General features: G+C 54.8%; 5 protein-coding genes across 5 annotated transcripts; 2 read left to right on the top strand and 3 right to left on the bottom strand.

Moving 5' to 3' along the window:
• Positions 1-768: 768 nt before the first annotated feature.
• Positions 769-3,655, top strand: CkaCkLH20_09069 (ph domain protein; the record flags this gene model as incomplete). Its single annotated transcript, XM_038891784.1, has 3 exons — positions 769-1,477; positions 1,537-2,362; positions 2,431-3,655. 3 exons carry the CDS (start codon positions 769-771, stop codon positions 3,653-3,655), a joined length of 2,760 nt encoding a protein of 919 aa, XP_038743071.1.
• Positions 3,656-4,156: 501 nt separating this feature from the next.
• On the bottom strand, positions 4,157-8,760 carry CkaCkLH20_09070 (yor378w-like protein; the record flags this gene model as incomplete). Its single annotated transcript, XM_038891785.1, has 6 exons — positions 4,157-4,192; positions 4,242-5,349; positions 7,883-8,292; positions 8,357-8,457; positions 8,530-8,580; positions 8,694-8,760. The coding sequence occupies 6 exons, from the start codon at positions 8,758-8,760 to the stop codon at positions 4,157-4,159; spliced, it is 1,773 nt and encodes a 590-aa protein (XP_038743072.1).
• A 456-nt stretch (positions 8,761-9,216) lies between these two features.
• On the top strand, positions 9,217-11,996 carry CkaCkLH20_09071 (threonyl-trna synthetase; the record flags this gene model as incomplete). The annotated part of the gene is made up of 8 exons (XM_038891786.1): positions 9,217-10,552; positions 10,611-10,889; positions 10,956-11,038; positions 11,090-11,135; positions 11,193-11,429; positions 11,482-11,620; positions 11,679-11,735; positions 11,789-11,996. 8 exons carry the CDS (start codon positions 9,217-9,219, stop codon positions 11,994-11,996), a joined length of 2,385 nt encoding a protein of 794 aa, XP_038743073.1.
• A 476-nt stretch (positions 11,997-12,472) lies between these two features.
• Positions 12,473-13,433, bottom strand: CkaCkLH20_09072 (phosphatidylserine synthase; the record flags this gene model as incomplete). Its single annotated transcript, XM_038891787.1, has 4 exons — positions 12,473-12,841; positions 12,896-13,116; positions 13,185-13,280; positions 13,361-13,433. 4 exons carry the CDS (start codon positions 13,431-13,433, stop codon positions 12,473-12,475), a joined length of 759 nt encoding a protein of 252 aa, XP_038743074.1.
• A 1,282-nt stretch (positions 13,434-14,715) lies between these two features.
• Positions 14,716-17,317, bottom strand: CkaCkLH20_09073 (zinc metalloproteinase; the record flags this gene model as incomplete). The annotated part of the gene is made up of 4 exons (XM_038891788.1): positions 14,716-14,812; positions 14,865-14,991; positions 15,054-16,785; positions 16,958-17,317. The coding sequence occupies 4 exons, from the start codon at positions 17,315-17,317 to the stop codon at positions 14,716-14,718; spliced, it is 2,316 nt and encodes a 771-aa protein (XP_038743075.1).
• Between the last annotated feature and the right edge of the window lie 503 nt (positions 17,318-17,820).

Here is a 17,820-nt window from a genome sequence, read left to right on the forward strand (position 1 = left end):
GTGCGTGGCATGACATGGATGCCACTGTAGTGTATGAATGGGTGAGCTTGTGCAGAAGGACCAGCACGCACTAAAAAGGCACAGCCAGACTGGTTGATGACAAGGTACATAGCTGCGGGTGTTGATTCCCAGCTCCGACACCCCTCCTTCACCTTACCCTGCTCGCCCGCTTGCTGGCTCGAATGACAGGGCCCGGCTTCCGGCCTGGCGACAAACGTTTAATTACCTACCTTTCTTTCCTGCCTGCATTGCCGATTTCCTCTCTCGTGTCTTATCCTCGTCTTCTTTCTTACACTACCTTACCTACACGAACGCAACATTCCCAAGGCCTGCAGAACATCTCGTCTATGACACGGTCCGTGGCCGATTCGACCTTATCACCCAAACTCGAACTTGTCTTTTTTCTTTCGTCGTCCCCCTTTCTGGCCCGGTCTCCCAGGTGCGAAACTACTAGTACTTCAATCTCCTCTCTCAGGCGACCAAGACACTCCAACATTCCACCGAGACGAATCGGGGGCCACCGCTGCGACTCGCGCGCCTTGATGACGACATTGGTCTGAGCCCATACTTCAGTATAGCTCTTCCGGCTGCTATTGCGTCAAACATACGGCGACGCGGTACGCCAGCCAGCCATTCGATAATCATTAGACGCGACTCTTTTCTACGCTAAATTGTCTAAAAAGGATCCGGTCGTCTTGACCCTGATGCGCTAGACCTTGAACCACCAGACTAGACTACATCTACGCCTACGTCCAAACATCCCAAATCATGGCCGCTAGATCCCCGCTCGCGTCCTCACCCACCCCAAGATCAAACCATCCGCCGCACCTCGCCGATGCTGATTCCTACAGGGAAAGGGACTTACAAGATCGATCCCCATACGCCGCCGCGCCAGCCACGAACTCAAATCGCAACTCTTCTTATTTCCCCCAACAACCCCCCGCTACCACCTCTTCTACTCCCCTCTCCCAAGCTGCTCCTGTGCAGTACGACGAAGACCAAGAAACACAATTCAACACTCTCGCCAATTCAAACACTGGCCATCACCCGCAGTACTTTTCGCAAGACGGCGATCTTGCTTACTACGATACCCAGAACCTGGCTGCGAACAGCACCCTGCTTGTACCTCCAGCCACTGCCCGCGGCAAGTTCACAGAGGAGTGGGATGCAAGTCAAAGAGGCAGTAGTATTATAGACGGGCCGTCTTCCAACATGCCGCGCTCGAACTCTTTCGTTTCCAACGCCGGGGAGGATCACCTGAACCTCCCCTCGAGGCACAATACTCTCAAGAAGAAGAGCTCCTTGCGCAGGAATGGCAGTCTCAAGCGCAGCAGCAGTCGGAGGAGTATGAAGGCCGGCAGCGTCCGCAGCTTAGCATTGCAGTCAACTTCAGATCCCGACGAGGCGCATAGCGCCTTCCACTGTCCCGTTCCGACATCTGGCAACCCTACTGAGGCACTATCCAACAGGTTTCAGTGTAAGTCACAGTCGACGCGAGGAAACAATCTTGGTGGCACCTACTGACTCCTACCGCAGCTTGGCGCAAGATTCTCAAGGATTTAATCGCATACTACCGCGAGATTCAGACACATTACGAGCACAAGTCCAAGTCGCTTCTGAAGCTCGCTAACGTCGCCAATAACATTTCCACTCCGCCCGGCTTTCTCGAATCGGGAGGTATCGACGATGCCTTACAAATGCTGCGTACTTACCATAAGAGTGCCATCCTTGAATCCAACAAGGCCAAGGAAATCGAAGAGGACGTCATATTGGCGCTGACAGGCCTGAGAAGCGACCTGCACCAAAAGATTAAGGAGATCAAGAATCTGTCAGGCGACTTCAAGAACTCTGTCGAAAAGGAGATGGACGGCACTCGGAGAGCCGTCAAGGTTTTGCAGGATACACTAGGCCAAAGCGACCTAGACCCATCCCTGACGACCGGCAAGCAAGACCCCTATCTCTTACGTCTTGCTGTCGACAGACAAGTCGAACGACAAATTGACGAGGAAAACTATCTCCACCAAGCTTATCTCAACTTGGAAAACTCCGGTCGCGAATTGGAATCCATCGTGGTTGGCGAGATCCAGAAGGCGTATAATGCATATGCTGGGATCCTTAAGCGTGAGTCCGACGCCGCCTACAACGCTATCGAGGAGCTCCGTATCGGGCCAATCTCGATGCCCAAGGACCATGAGTGGACGTACTTTGTTCAGAAGGACGACCAATTCGTTGATCCCAATATCCCGATTCGCTCGGCTGAGCACATACACTATCCTGGCCGAGATCACGTCGCCAGCCAGGAGATCCGGGCCGGGCTTCTCGAACGCAAGAGCAAGTACCTCAAGAGCTACACCGCAGGCTGGTAAGCATTGACATGATTTCTCGCGAGAGTTTGTTCCATGGAAGCTGACAATACTCGTCGGGTTTTAGGTATGTACTTTCTCCGACTCATCTTCATGAATTCAAATCGGCGGACAAGGGTCAAGCACCCGTCATGTCCTTGTACCTTCCAGAGCAGAAATTAGGTTCTCATTCCAGTGAGGGAGGGTCTTCGAACAAGTTTATCCTCAAGGGACGCCAAACGGGATCTATGCACCGTGGCCACACATGGGTTTTCCGGGCTGAAAGTCACGATACCATGATGGCTTGGTATGAAGACATTAAGGTGCTCACCGAACGGTCACCGCAAGAAAGGAGCGAATTTGTGCGAGGCCACGTCCGGAGTCTCAGCCAGTCTTCACAGCGGTCCATTAGCAGCGACGGTGTTCTCGACGACGACGACGACGAACCATACTCGGCGGACACAGCAGTCGCAGCCAGCACGAGCTCGAAGCAGGACCTTCGCCGTCCCGAAGCAGGTGGGCGGTTCCCATCCGACATCCAGGTCAACGCGCAGCGAGGCTTACAGGCACCTCTTTCGCCATCTAGTGTAAGCTCGGGTTTCGACAACTTGGAAAGAGAAGCGACTGTTCAACCGTCTCCTTTGCCAGGCGGCATGCTGAGCGCTTCTCACCCCAACGGATACGGTGGCACTGTTCGGACTCCGATGGAAGAGACGCCCTCCAATGCAGCAATCGTCAGCCAGCAAGCCAAGGAAGATGGCGTCAATCCTTACACGAACGAGCCACTGCGTCGTTCCCAGTCTTTGAACCGAAGGTCTCACGCAGCATACGTCTCCTCGACGGGCATGCAAAGGACACATAGCCAACAGGTCACCCCAGCCAAGTTTGACGATGATTCTCGGCCCGCATCATCCATTGATTATGAGCGCGGTCTCGAGACACCTGGCGGCAACAGTCAGTACGGCTACTGGATGAATGGCAGCGGGAAGCAGACGTCGGACGCTTCTCATCAGGCTTTTTCACCGCAAAACACCAATGAATACCCTGCATCTGGTGGCCGGAGTGGAGGGGATGTCAACGCGGACCCAAACGTCAGAGTTGGGGGCGGACACGGGCTGAGGAATGGACACACCCAGATCGATGTTTCTTCAAACGGAAAACCTGCTCCTAAGAACCAGGATCTCCTTCGTCAGTCTCTTACACGGCCCACGGTCGGCACCATGAGGAACGATAGTGTTCCGACGATTTCCAACTTACACATTCCTGGCGAATACCCCAAGGGCGGCACGCCAACTGTCGAGGCGAGACAGTAATCGGCTGCTGCAGGAATACGTAACGGCGTACACGGTGTGAAGGATGGACAATACAGTGGTGAGATTTGGGTTTCAGTCGTCACGTTGAAACAAATGCTCGGTTTCTTTTGTTCTTTTTCCTGTTTTTGGTTTTTTCCAACCATTTCACGTACATTGGAAGAGGTGACGAAAGAAAGCGAGGCGCTGCAGAAGAAAATTCAGGGCAGTGGGGACTCTTTTGCTGGATTTCGAACGTCAATTCTAAGATACTCTCAGATCAAATGCGAAAGAAATGTTGTGCTTTGAGCCCACCCCCCTTAATCGAACGTCATCCCCTCTTCCTGTCGGAGAAACACTGGAGCAAGAGAGCAGTTGCCAGTGTTGCTCCCAATCCACCAACCCCAAGCCCGAAACATTGCGCTCCCCGAAGTCCAGGCAACATTTCGTGCCCTCCTTGATTTACTTGTACTTGGACAGTCCTCGCTATCCCCAAGGCAATCGACATGCTGTACGCTGAGATGGTTAAGACCAAGCTACTGGCGATGCCTTGGTATTCTTCTGTGAGGCTGTTGCTCAACAGCACTGTTGCTAAGGGGCCTGACATTACCATGCCAAGGGGCGCCAGCAAGTTGCTAACAAACGTGTTTGCCCAGTACGTCTGACTCGTCGGGCTTGTTGCCATCAACACGGACGCCAATAGGAAAGCCATCAAGGATCCGACGAAGGCCCAGTATACCTCCACGCCGGACAGGAGATAAGCCAACAGCACAGCCGCCGCGATACCCACGATAGCGAGTGGTACGAAACCTGCGCTCGCGAGGAGGCAGTCCCAGTCGCGCAATATCTCCACGAACTGAAAGCTGTAAAAAGCCCAGATGATGAAACATCCCCAGCCGGCGGCTATGCAGCCCAGAACCAGGTTCGTTGACGAGTTCATCATTCGCACGGGCAACAAAGGATTTGTCACGGCGGTCTCATTATAGAAGAAAGCTGCGATGAACAATATCCCGATGAGGAGGAGAAAGTAGGTGTACGGCGTCCGCCAGCCCACCTCTGGAGCCTGGTTCCACGCGAAACTGAAAAGGACAAGGCCCGTGGCGCCGAGCAGGATGCCTGAAATGTCGAGTTTCATCCAGATGCTGTTCCCGGAACGTAGCTTGCGGGGGTCCCGGCGTGGAAGAACAAGAGCGCTGAGCCCAGCGGCAGAGACGCAGACGGCAGAGAGTACGAAGAAGGACCATTCCCATGCGGTGTTGACAGCGAATAGAGATGACATTACGGCGCCGATGACGAAACCGAAAGGCGCGGCGGCACTGTACAGTGACAACGCCGTGTCTTTTCTTTGGCCAGACGGAAAAGATGCTTCGAGGATGGAGAAGCCGTTGGGCACGGAAAGGGCTGGGCCAATGCCCTGCATAGCACGGCAAATGCACATGTATACGGCGCCGTTATAGCCGCCCTTTTGTACGCCGAGAGAAAGCCCAGCGAGGAGACACCAGACAGCGAACCAGAGACATCCATATATCGCAGTGCGTTTGTGCCCGAATATGTCTCCCAAACGGGCTGAGGGCAGAGCGAGGACGCCCAGGGGCAGGGTATAAGCTGCTGTAAGCCACGAATGCTGACCTGTCGTCATGTCGGTGAGCGTGTCCGCAATTTCCAGAGCGGGAGCGATGGCCTGCGAGAGACCGGCGAACATTAGTACCTGGTAGAGACTGACGACTATCACGAGTGACGCTTCTTGGCGGAAAGTCAAGGTTGGCTGAGGGGCTTTCTCCAAGAGCGGTTGAGCTTGATACAGATGACTCTGCCTTGCCCATGGGATATGGTCTTCTGGGGCATCTGTCTGCGTCGCTGTTGAGAAGCGAAGGTTTTCGCGACTCGGAACTGGTGAGTAGTCGGGGTATCTTCCTCGTTGGGTAATGACTATCTTTCGCGCGGCTTCGAATAAGTTTGGGTACTCTGATGGGTGTGCCAATGCCTCCGGTGCCAGGCCCCTTTGCAAAGCTACGCCGTGCGCAGTATTGGGAGACATGGTTACGGGGTCTGGCGTTTGTATGCGTATCTCTGGAGTGCTGCGAGACGTTTGGAAGTATACTGTTGGATGGCTGGATAGGGGGCCGGCCAGAGTAAACGGAGGAATCGTGGGTTCGCGGAGTGAGCCTGGTGATTCAGGTGATATCGGGGAAACAGGTGCCATTCTTTGGGAATCGAACGTTGAGGGAGCTGTGCTAGGTCTCGACGGCGACGAATGTGTGTGGTTGTCTTCGATGATGGGAGACACAAGCTCCGGAGCCGATGCCCGCCATCCCAAGTCTCCTGGTACGTTTGGGCCAACGGCGCCATTGCCGGCACTATGTTCTCGGAATTGCTGTCTGAAGGACTCGGTAACGGCTATCATGACATCGGCCACCCTCTGCATGGCATCTGTGGCACTTCGCGTCTCCCATGCTGTTGTTGGCGTGTGAACAGAAGCCGACGACGCAGGTGAGCTTGTCATGTCCACAGGCGTGCTTTGAATTCATTTGGGAAGATTGGTATCTTGGCAATGAGTGAGCGTCTACTCGTAAGTGTTTGTACTAAACATGAGGCATCATTCCCGACACAGACAGGAGTATATTTCGAATGGGAACGAAGCTGGGTATAGGAAAAGAAGGTCAATGTGCGAAGGAGAGAACAGAGGGAAGTCAAGAGACGACGAGTCGACCCGGTGCGAAGGGCCCGTAGATCAACGCATTCAGCTGGGTGGATTCCTAACCCATAACCGGCTGGGGGATGAATGGAACGGCGAAAGCCCCCAGGAAGCGGATCTCCCGTTGGAAGGATGAGCGGACAGCAATAGAAACACAGAGCTACGCCGACCTTGCTGTGCCTTAGCCTACCCTGCCGCGCATCAGCTTGCTCAAGCAAACGAAGCCCTCGAGGCTTGAGCCCCTCGTCAAAACGGGTTTTGTCAATGGCTTGCAAGGGGAGGGTGGCTGGCGCAGGCGATACATGTTGGTGTTGTTCGGTCATGGAGTCTGAGCCGTGCGTGACACGGCCGCCCAGAGACGGGCCTGCCTGCGCAATGGAGTTGGATCCAGAATATGCCAATCGGCGACAAGTTTCGTTGACATCCGGTAGTTACAGCCCTTGGAAGCTAGTGCTCGATCGCCTGTCCCAATGTACGTGTATATCCTTCTTCTCCCGCGGGCCGCCCGTACGACATGATACATCTCATCATGTTTGCCAACGAGTGTCGATCTCACAGTCGGGAATCCAACTTCCATATGATATGAGATACGACTATGTAAGGTAGTCTGGCGGGCTCCGTGATGCTTCAGAGTCAACTTGAAGGATGTGCCATCAAGAGCTTCGAATGAAAAGCCGTCGCCGTCGATAGCCCATGAGCACTAGCTTGGTTGTTAGCTCTAGCATGTGTGTATGTCGGAGTTGAACCCCAGCGGATGATTGAGGCTGAAGCGAGGAGGATGAGGACTCGCGCCAATTGTGCCCCACGAGCAGTGAACACCGCCACCGGCATTACATCCTTCGCGTGGCCATTAGTTGCTGATCTCATCTCGTAATGTCTTTCCCCAAAACGCGTCAAGAACGTCAAAGTATTGGGAGAGGTCAAAGGCCAAGACCATCTGATATCAGATCAGAGTACGTCCTCATCGTCCGATGACAGAAATGCGACGAAAAAAAGTTATAGCGAGACCTGCTCGGTTTGGGATGAACGTGTGAGAGACATCATAAAACCAAGGGTCCCTCACTTGATGGTCGTGGGTACCTATTGTGATAAAAATGGAAACAGGCACCAACCTGCCTGGCCTTAGACTAAGCCCGCAGCCGCGCCATATTCCTACGTCAACCTAGCACCAAAAGGCGTCTATCGCTCAGGTTCTTTCCGCGTCCCGAGCAAGCATCCAGCCAACATCAATCATTTTGTCCAAAGATGCGAGGGTTGCATCAGGCCCATCAAACCCAAAAGCCAAGCCACACTACGACGAGCTAACACGCGTCGCACTCATCGCGACCCGCCTGGAAAAAACACCAACAACACCTGCTGGACGATGAATCAATCTCGGAGCCCGCGATCAAGACCTATTTTTTAAGCGACCATAGTGGATGATATACATGCAGCCTTGAGCCCCTTTCGCCAGGACTGATGTCGAAGCAAAGCAAACCCGAACGCCAGAGTCGTAGTCCAACAGAAGAAAACCTCCCCCAACCCCTTAAGAGCTGATGACCTCGGTGTGAGCCTACCGTCCTCTGCTGAAACCTCCACGGCCGCGACCACCACCGAAGCCGCCACCGCCTCTCGGTGTTCCTCCACGGCCACCGAAGCCGCCGCCTCCGCGACCTCCGAAGCCGCTGCCGCCGCGTCCGCCTCTTGACGGGCCTCCGCGTCCTCTGCCACCGCCGCGTCCGCCAAAAGCAGGACCGCCGCGGCCTCTGCCGCCAGCGCCACCACGGCCTGCACGCTTCAACTTCGGGGCACCTGGGGGAGGCTTGGGCTTGGGAAGGAACTTGTCCAGCGGTAGGAGCTTCTCGGATCCGATGTAAAACTTGTCGCCCTCCTTGAAGGAGGTGGCCTGAATGCCTTCGGAAGGCTTAATCGTGAAGTAGACCTGGTTGATGGGGCCGAGGACCTCATCCACTTTGCCTACAGCCGTCTGTCAAGGTGTTAGAAATTTTTGTCGCGTTGACCGGGGGAAATGTTCGACGGATCGGTCGCACCTTGTTCTCGAGGAAAATCTGAGCGTTGAAGTGAGGAACCTTGGGGTTGATGCTCTCGCAGACCATCTCGCCTTCGCACGCGTGCATGAACTTGCCCATCTCTGCCACACGAAGTCATCGGTCAGGTAGGCGGTTCTTGGGACACAGTCTAGAGTGCGCGTTTGGGGACATACCAAGAATCGTCGCGGGCGGGCCCATGTCTCTCTGCTGGAATCCACCACGGCCTATATGGCGACTGTGTCAGTAAGGTGCAAACTCGAGACATCGAGCGTCGACTCTGCAGGGGATGCTGCGGTAAGGGCAAAAAAAAGCAGGATAAAATGGAAAAAAGACATACCTCCGCCGCCGCGACCACCGAAACCACCGCCGCCGCGACCGCGCGGAGCTCCTCGTCCAAACGACATATTGATGGTGGGTTGGCTGTGACTTGGGAGAGCTGCTCGTGCCTACTGCTACTGCTGCTGCGATTGGGAAAACGAAGCCATTGGCGAGCCGACAGAAAATTTCCAGCGACCCAATTGTGGTGCACGCCAATCGAGCTTTCTCATTGGCCGATTCCACCGGGGCGGAACATGAGTAACTCCGAACGACCCCGCCAAAAAATCAACCTGGAAGTGTCCCGTCCCACCATGGAAGGCAACCTAAGACAGGGGTCAAAGTGGCGGCTGCTTTTGCGGGTGAGGCACCTTAGGTACGGTGGTTTGCGTGGTGCGGGACAGCAGCGCCTTGCCGAACCCTTGTTTGACTCACCGTACCTAGCTTTGGCGGGGTGACTTGCTCGTTCCGCCCAAAATTGTTGTCTTGATTCTTGGCCTCTTGTCTGTTCGTTTCCACCCTTCCGCACCACAACAACCCCTCAATTGGACGATACCATGGAATCCGCGAAGCAGGCCGTCGATTCCGTCGCTGAGGGCGTCAAAAAGGTCGCCCTTGGTGGCGCTAACAAAGACAAGGCCCCCAAGAAGGAGAAGAAAGCCAAGGACGCTGGCGATGCGTCGGCGGGGCCCCTCGAGCTCAACCCTCCTCCCGAGTTCTTGCAGAAGCGTCTTGACCTGTTCGACAAGTTGAAGAAGGAATACGACGCCGACCTGGCCAGCAGGCCTCGTGAGCCCATTACCATCACCATGCCTGACGGCTCAATCCGTCAGGGCACGAGCTACGAGACCACCCCCGGTGAGATCGCCAAGAGCATCTCCAATAGCCTATACAAGCGCACTGTCGTCGCGAGACTGGACGGCGATGAGCAACAACTGTGGGATCTGGATAGGCCCTTGGAGAAGAGCTGCAAGCTGGAGTTGCTGAACTTCGAGGATGAGCAAGGCAAGCAGGTGTTCTGGCATAGCTCGGCGCACATCCTTGGTGAGGCGTGCGAGAGGAGATTCGGCTGCTCCCTCTGCATCGGACCCCCTGTCGACAACGGCTTCTACTACGAGATGGCGCTCCCCGATGGCGCTGCCGTCCAGGCTAGCGACTGGAAGCCACTTGAGTCCATTGTGGGATCCATTGTCAAGGAGAAGCAGAAGTTTGAGCGTCTCGAGATGACCAAGGAGCAGCTCCTTGAGATGTTTAGCTACAACAAGTACAAGCAGCACATCATCAACGACAAGATTCCCGACGGCACCAAGACCACGGTTTACCGGAACGGCCCCCTGATTGATCTTTGCCGTGGACCCCACGTTCCTAGCACCGACCGCATCGAGGCTTTCAGCATCATGAAGAACAGCTCCTCTTACTTCCTTGGCTCGCAAGAGAACGACTCGCTCCAGCGAGTGTATGGTGTCAGTTTCCCCAGCAAGAAAGAGATGGCTGCGCACAAGAAGTGGCTTGAGGAGGCCGCCGCCCGTGATCACCGCAAGATCGGCCAGGACCAGCAGCTTTTCTTCTTCCACGAACTCTCGCCCGGCAGTGCCATGTGGCTGCCTCACGGTGCCCGTATCTACAACACCCTCCTGGCCTACATCAAGGAACAATACTACAAGCGTGACTACCACGAGGTTATCAGTCCCAACATGTACAACGCGGACCTCTGGAAGATCAGTGGGCATTGGGACCACTACAAAGATGACATGTTCGTCATCGACGTTGACAAGGAGAAGTTTGGTCTCAAACCGATGAACTGCCCCGGTCACTGTCTCATGTTCGCCCACACTCCTAAGGCCTACCATCAGCTGCCTTGGCGAGTCGCCGACTTTGGAGGTGAGTTACGGCTGGGCCGTTGAGTTAGAAGCAATGTCACTAAACCTTGCGCGTGTAGTTCTTCACCGCAACGAGGCAAGCGGCGCCCTGTCTGGTCTGACCCGTGTTCGCAGATTCCAGCAGGATGACGCCCACATCTTCTGCAGAGAGGACCAGATCAAGCAAGAAATCAGCGATTTGTTCGATTTCCTCGGCGAAATGTATGGCCTCCTGGGTTTTACTTTCAAGCTCAGACTTTCCACTCGCCCTGAGAAGTACATGGGTGAGCTTGAGACGTGGAACAGAGCAGAAGGCATGCTTAAGGAGGCCTTGGACGAGTTTGCGGCTACGACTGGAGGTAGGAAATGAGCACCTTGCACCTTGCACCTTGCTTCATTAACTGAGAGATACTGACTTACAGCAGGCGTGCCCTGGACTTTGAACGAGGGTGATGGTGCCTTCTACGGCCCCAAGATCGACATCAAGATCATGGATGTCCTGAACAGGGTGAGACTTGTTCTGATATGGTCCATGATGGCAAGTTAACAATGATATCAGGAATGGCAATGTGCTACCATTCAGCTCGACTTCCAGCTCCCGCAGAGTAAGCGTCGCCTGCGCGAATATCGATGACGGTGAAAAGCAAGCTGACGCACTGCAGACTTTGGCCTGGAATACATCTCGGCAGATGTTCCACCTAAGCCCAAGGAGGAAGAGGCGGCCGTCGCTCCCAAGGCTCCTGAAGTTAAGGCTAAAGACCCTCAGGCTATCATCGACTCCGCTGCCGGCAAGACCGAGGAGGACACGAAGAAGCGAGTGATAAAACCCCTGACGAATGGATGCCAGCGCCCTGTCATCATTCACCGTGCCATGGCCGGTTCTATTGAGAGATTCACCGGTAAGTGCACCCCACGACGTCCAAAGTAAATTTCGTGCTAACGCCATCACAGGTATTCTCATTGAGCACTTTGGGGGCAAGTGGCCTTTCTGGCTCAGCCCCAGACAGATCATGGTCATTCCTGTTGGCAAGGGCTTCGTCTCTTACGCTGAGGAGGTCCAATCCATCTTCAAGAAGCAGGGCATGTGGTGGTATGTGATTCTGCATCTCTGCTGAGCAGAAGTGACACCGCGCTAACCTTTACACTAGCGATATTGACTTGACAGGCAACACTCTTCCCAAGAAGATCCGCAGCGCTCAATTAAGGTACGTGTGTTATGGTTATTTCATACTCCGGACCAGCCTGCTAATTGCAACAGCCAATATAACTTCATTTTCGTCGTCGGTGATGAGGAGATGAAGGGTAGACAGGTCAATGTTCGCTACCGTGACGACACCTCCAGCCAGGACCGTGGAAAGCCGGTTGCGCTGGATGACGCGATCGAGAAGCTCAAGAAGCTCCGCGAGGATCGTGGTACTTACAACCCCTTTCCTGCTGCCGCGAAGCCCGTAGCTAAGGAGGCATGAATAAATACGACTGATTGGTGGGGAGTTGACACGTTACACTTAGGCAGGTAGCGCCTAGACTAGAAGCATGGCTTATGCTCCCGAATCGCGGGATGCAGGTTCAGAAAGATGATTGACATACACATGACTCGGATTAAATGAATGGACGTGATGGGAGAAAAGGGTATCATGCATGTTTGCGTATGCGCTATATAGGTTGACGGGAAAACCCCGGGCTTCTTGCCTATCCGGTCACGTCCCAATTTGTACGCCGTAATGATAATGACTCTGAAATAACCCAAAGAACACCAGAAACTGGAAGCTCAGCGTGTAACCAGAAGACGACAATACCTGACAGGGTCACCAGTCAGCACCACCCATTACAATGGTGTGGGGGGGCGCATAAGCACACCTGCAAATCCAATCACCTCAGGCGACCCTGCTTTCCTCATCCTCGTGAGCCATCTGTTCGTCAACACCGTATTTCGAAGATGCACTCAGGGCTTAGGGATGTGGATGCTTCTGCTCGTCATCATACATCCGTGGATGATGAAAATGAGGGCGATGGGGTGAAATTCAAAGGCTGAGCCAGCGAGCCATGTTCCAAGAGGCAGGTCCTGCAAAATCCAGCGCTGTGAAATGAAGTAGGCCATGACGGCGTCGAGACCGAGACTCGTGGGGATGGGCGTTCCCTCAAAGTATTTGCTCTTGCCAGTCGCATCCTTGGGGAGAACCGAAACGGTGACATTGAAGCGAGCAAGACGGGTGAGCCCACAAAGCACGAAGAAGGTCAGGCAGGCATGGTCAACAGCGGTGCGTAGGCCGAGGGCGAAGGCCACGGAAGCGGGAGCGACGCCAAAGGAGATCTTGGCGAGGATTAGTCTTGTCATTCCCCTTCGGTGCTCTGTAATATATCTTACCAAGTCGGCCAGGGAATCAAGCTCCTGACCCATCATGCTGCTCTTCTTCCTCCACCGCGCGACTTTGCCGTCCATGAAGTCGAAGAACAAGCCAAATGGCAGGAAAAAGAGGGCGAGATAGAGCGTGTTTACGGACGCAGGGTCGCCAAGGCAGTAGCGAAGGGAGGTGAAGATGGACATGACGCCGCAGGCACCTATGAACGGCAGGTCAAACTTGTCAGCTAGGTGTCCTCATCTTGTCGCAATTGAGGATTGGTTCCGTGACACTCTAGGCGAGGGATGTACGCACCATTGCACAAGGTAATGACGTCGGCGAGGTGGAGGGCGCGGATGAGAGAGAAGTGGCCAGTGTCGGCAGACAGGAGGAGCTTCTGCTTGTCGTAGGCTGTAGAAAAGCAGTCTGGTTAGCTTCTGAAGTTCGGGACATGCATCGCACAATATGCCATGTAGTGGGCGACGACATACCCGGGGCGTTGAAGTTGCCGGCATCCTTGGCGGCGCTGCCGTTTGTCACGGCGCTGCTCGTTCGCTTCGACATGGTGGTGTGTTTGGGTCCGATCTCGCGTCTATTTGCGGTACAGAGCGGAATGTTGCAGTCTTTTCTTGTCTTGTTTGAACTCGGTGGCGGCTGGAAATATAGCTGAGTTCGTAAGGCAAGGTAAGGAAAAGGCGACGGGGGAGGGCAGATTGCGAGGGTTTGGAGTTTATGTACTGAGGAATACCGTTGAGCCCCCAGGCGGTGCAGGTGCCGATGTACGAGTGGTAAAAGTAGGTAGGTAGGTGCAGGTGCAGGTTCAGGTGCAGATGTAGGTCACACACTCTTCCGCCTCAGAAAATCAACAAGGATGGCAGGGAAAGGCACATGCCGTCATAGCCCTGTCGGTTCTAGACTTGGAGGCGACTAGTGGGAGCTGCAGCTGCCGCTGCCGCACGTGATTCGTCCCGCGTTGGCGAGTTGTGTAGGCGGTGTCTCGGTACGTACCGCCACCTACCTACCTAAGGTAGGGGAGGTAAGGTAGAATCACCTCAAGGCTAGGTCAAAATCGCATCCCTACGACTCCGGCCCGAGGAGGAGGGGGAGGGGTCTGTGGCTTGTGTCTTTCCACGCTGTTTGCCCTTTCATGGATGTACCTAGGCACCTTACGTGCTGCGGTAGGACACCGTCCTAACTCGTGTTCCGTACAGCGTTTAATTTGCCCTTGCATTTGACACCGGATGATGGTCTATTTCACCCAAACACTTGGTTGCATGTGCGTGCATATAACAATCAACTTGGCATGTCTGTCTAGCCACCGGCCACCGGCCACCGGCCCCGGTATCTGTATGACGTCGCCATTCCATGATCCGCGTGTGCCTGCGAGCCAACATGCTTCATGCCAAAATCTCAACACTTTCCGTTTGGTCATGAGCGCGGCCGGCGCGACTGTACCCGCCCACGTATATACAGAAAAGGCAAAGTAAACCAACCTCCTGCCGCTGTGACACACCTGTCCGTGGCGTGTAGTTATTACACAGCTACCGCTGTAGTATCTCTAGTATGTCCAAGACGCCACGTGTGCTAAGTATGTATCCCGTTCCTTGGGCCCTGTTATTTGGGTTATCCCTCTGATAGAAACCGATGTTATATCCCCGTTGTTTGTTACTCCAGAATAAAGGCGCACGTCGCCAGGAAATGGTATCATAGGCGTGCGAATCCAATCAACGGCTCTACTGAGCCAGCAATCCCTCTCGATGAATGGTGATACTCGGTCATCCTGTTCCTCCTGTTCCTCAACCGCATTACTACTAGGTCCTTCCTTTGCAATGGCAACACGGTTGTTTCATTTAACGATGAGGATCGAGAACCCATCGACCCAAGGGCCACATGAGCCGCCAACGCCACAAATGGTGTATCCTCTGGGGGGAATCAACGTGTGCCTGGCAGCTTGTCAGTTTTGCGTCGCAAGAATTGTTCGTTGGCATGACGTACGCAGATCCGCCATGAGCATTGCCGTAGATGGGTGACCTCCTGCCCAGGCTGGTGAGCACCTGAATGCCATCGATCCAATGTCCAGATCGGACAAGGAAGCCCGAAATGTATTCGCCCCGCCGTATGTCTGACGTATTCCACCATTAGCCAACGAGAACTGAGCAACTTCAACTGCGGGGGCTGTCTTACCAAAGTCGAAAACATCACCGCCTTCCTTGCCCCCCCTCTTCCCAAAAAGCTGTGTTGAGTCGTCGTCGTACACGAATTCCACGCCGTCTACTGCATACCCGTGGTAGAAGATGATTTTCGACAGCACCCTGTTCTGTTTGACCGCGCTCTCGAAGACAACTTCCTGTGCTTCACTGCCCTCCATGGACGAGAGTCCTAGGGACTTTCCCCGGAATGCTGTCTTCCCAAGTGGACCAGGTGTCAATTTGAACGAGGATTCCTTGGAACCCAGTTTCTTGAAGTCATCAATGTCTAGGGTGCCGCCTCCGTGAGACTTAACGGCAATCCTGAGTCGCCCCTTCCGCTTGTTTTCTGGCAGCCGCTCACGCAGCTCCTGGTCGCTGAGAGTCAGTTGGCGTTGAACCGAGCCACTCTCTACCAGGTATTCGATCCATGCCCGACAAACGTCGTCGTCCTCGGCGAAAACCTCAATGAAGGCGATGCCCGTCGCCGCCATGACTACCACCTTGCCGCCTTCGACGGGGAAAGCGTGAATGCTATCGTCGGGGTTCATCGGAGGATCGTTGGGGAGTCTAAAACAGGGGTGACTCCGGAATCGCAAGCAGTCCAATCGATGCCAGCCGCACTCATCGCTTTGGCCTACTAGGCCACCCTTGGATTTGGTTCTCGTGCAGAAGGCTTCACGAGCAACGAAGCTTCGATTGAGCGTGAGATAGTCGCGCAGCATGACGCCAGTCTCCTGGTGAGGGCATCCGAAGAGGTGGCCCGTCTCGTGCAAGTGCGCGCCAATGCCGATGTTGGCAGCCTCCCAAGAGCTGCCTGCCTGGTTGCAGTCGTTGGCAACGAATTCGAGGTCTGTCGGAGTGCAGTCCGTAAACGCGGGTACAACCTCTTCGAAGCTCGCAGGGTAGCTCTGCAAGCAGTGAGAGCCAAAGATGGCCAGTTGCAAGTTACCAGCGTTTCCTCCCAGCGCCGCGTGGCCCCTCACCAACTTGGCCTCTTTGTCCCACCTTGTGTCGAGAATTAGTACTGACACGTACTGCTTCTGACCGCCCAGCGACTTGAAATGTTGTTTGACTGCCTCGGCAGCGATCCCGTACAGGTCTCCCTTTTTGGATGCCTTCTCGTTCTGTTGGGCCAATTCCAAATCCTGTATCTCCGCGACAGTCTTGTCCGACCTGATGACATGTATTCTGGCTTCGGACCGCAGCGTTCCGTTTTCGCGGTCTCGGTGGTTCGAGGTGCCGGTTACCCATTCCTCTTCGAACCTGAAAACCCGGCGGCCAAGCTTATTGCGCCACATCTGCTCAGCTGTAAAGGCTTGCCAAAGGTAGGCGGCCATGCGGAACTTGCGCACTGCCGTGTCCAAATCGTTGCCTTCTCGCTCGACCCGAGCCGGAACCGCATCGAATGTTTCTGGTGAGTCCTTAGCTACGAGGATCGCGAGCTGCAGCGGCGGCGCATTGTTGGCCGGCAGCATATGGACCGTCAGATAGGACGCATGGATGGGGTTTGAAGAGGAGCTGTTCGGTAGCTTGGGGCTTGAAAAGTCGAATCGTATTTTATTCGGTCCTGGTTGCAAGTAGACGAGCGCTTTGAACTGAGAGTCGCACACTGGCCAATAGGTTGGCGGGAAGTTGTCGTCGAGTCGGGTTATTGAGAGAGTGCCATCAACAGATGGCCCGGAGGGCTCGCCGATGGTGCCATGGACGAGAAGCACCTTTTGGTAGACCTTTTCAATTGTCAGCAGCGCACTCTGAAGCTGCAGCTAGTCGCTTGACGGCGGGCGCGGCCGTCTGTGGCGGGCTGTCTGAGTAACGCTCCCGTCCGAGCAGAGGAAAGGATTGGAGATGCATGCAAGGAGAACGGTAGCGCGGCGCAAAGGGCACGCACAGACTACTTACCCAAGCATTTTCGGCAACGTTGGCAATTCGAGGTGCATACTGAGATACGGGCAAACTGGATTTACCATTGACAACAGGAGAGCCCAAGCCTGCCATGCCGGAGACGCTGTGTCGATGGGAATTATTGACGGGCTGCAGCGGCGGGCGAGCTTGAGGTTGCTGATTGGGGTCTTTGACTTGGAGATCGAGGGCAGGATCGGAAGCGTAGGCGAGAGACGGTGGTGTCGAAGCGCCGCTCGTGGGTGTCGGGGCGGTGCCTTGGCTGGCATCGCTGGATATGTCGGTGTTGGACCGGTCGGTCTTGAAGCTGGCTTTGGAGCGGCGACGCAAAGCTCTGAAGTTGAGGATGGAGGGTGCCATGACGACAGAGGTGGAAGCTCGGTCAGAGGCGGTATTTCTACCGCAGACGAGCAATCAACGAGACAAGTTCCAACATGCGCAGTTTTCGAGGTGAAGGTGTGTGAATTGGTGCCGGGCGAAAGTCTGTCGAGGGCGTTGTGCGAGGAATGGTGTCGGATCTCTCTCTTTCTCTCTCTGGCTCAACAGAAGATGGGCATCTGGAAGAGGGAGGGAGACGGGGAAATGATAGGACAGACTAGGAGGGAGAGTCGTATCGGGTCACTGATCAGCGAGAGACGTGGACATGTGCAGTCGTAAGTAAAGTAGGTAGGGTGTCGATTGGGGAGTAAACGTAGGATGGCCAAGTGAAGGAGTCGAATCAAGATGGAGGAGGAGTTGGACAGGTAAGGTGGGAGGAGGAGGAAAGGGATCGAACCGATGTACAAGGAAGCTGCATGTACGCCGAGCAGATGGGAAGGGAGGGCAAGGTCAAGGTCAAGGTCAAGATGGACCGCAGCAAGACA

Source organism: Colletotrichum karsti (genome assembly GCF_011947395.1).
Source record: "Colletotrichum karsti strain CkLH20 chromosome Unknown Scaffold31, whole genome shotgun sequence".
Classification (NCBI taxonomy): Eukaryota; Fungi; Ascomycota; class Sordariomycetes; order Glomerellales; family Glomerellaceae; genus Colletotrichum; species Colletotrichum karsti.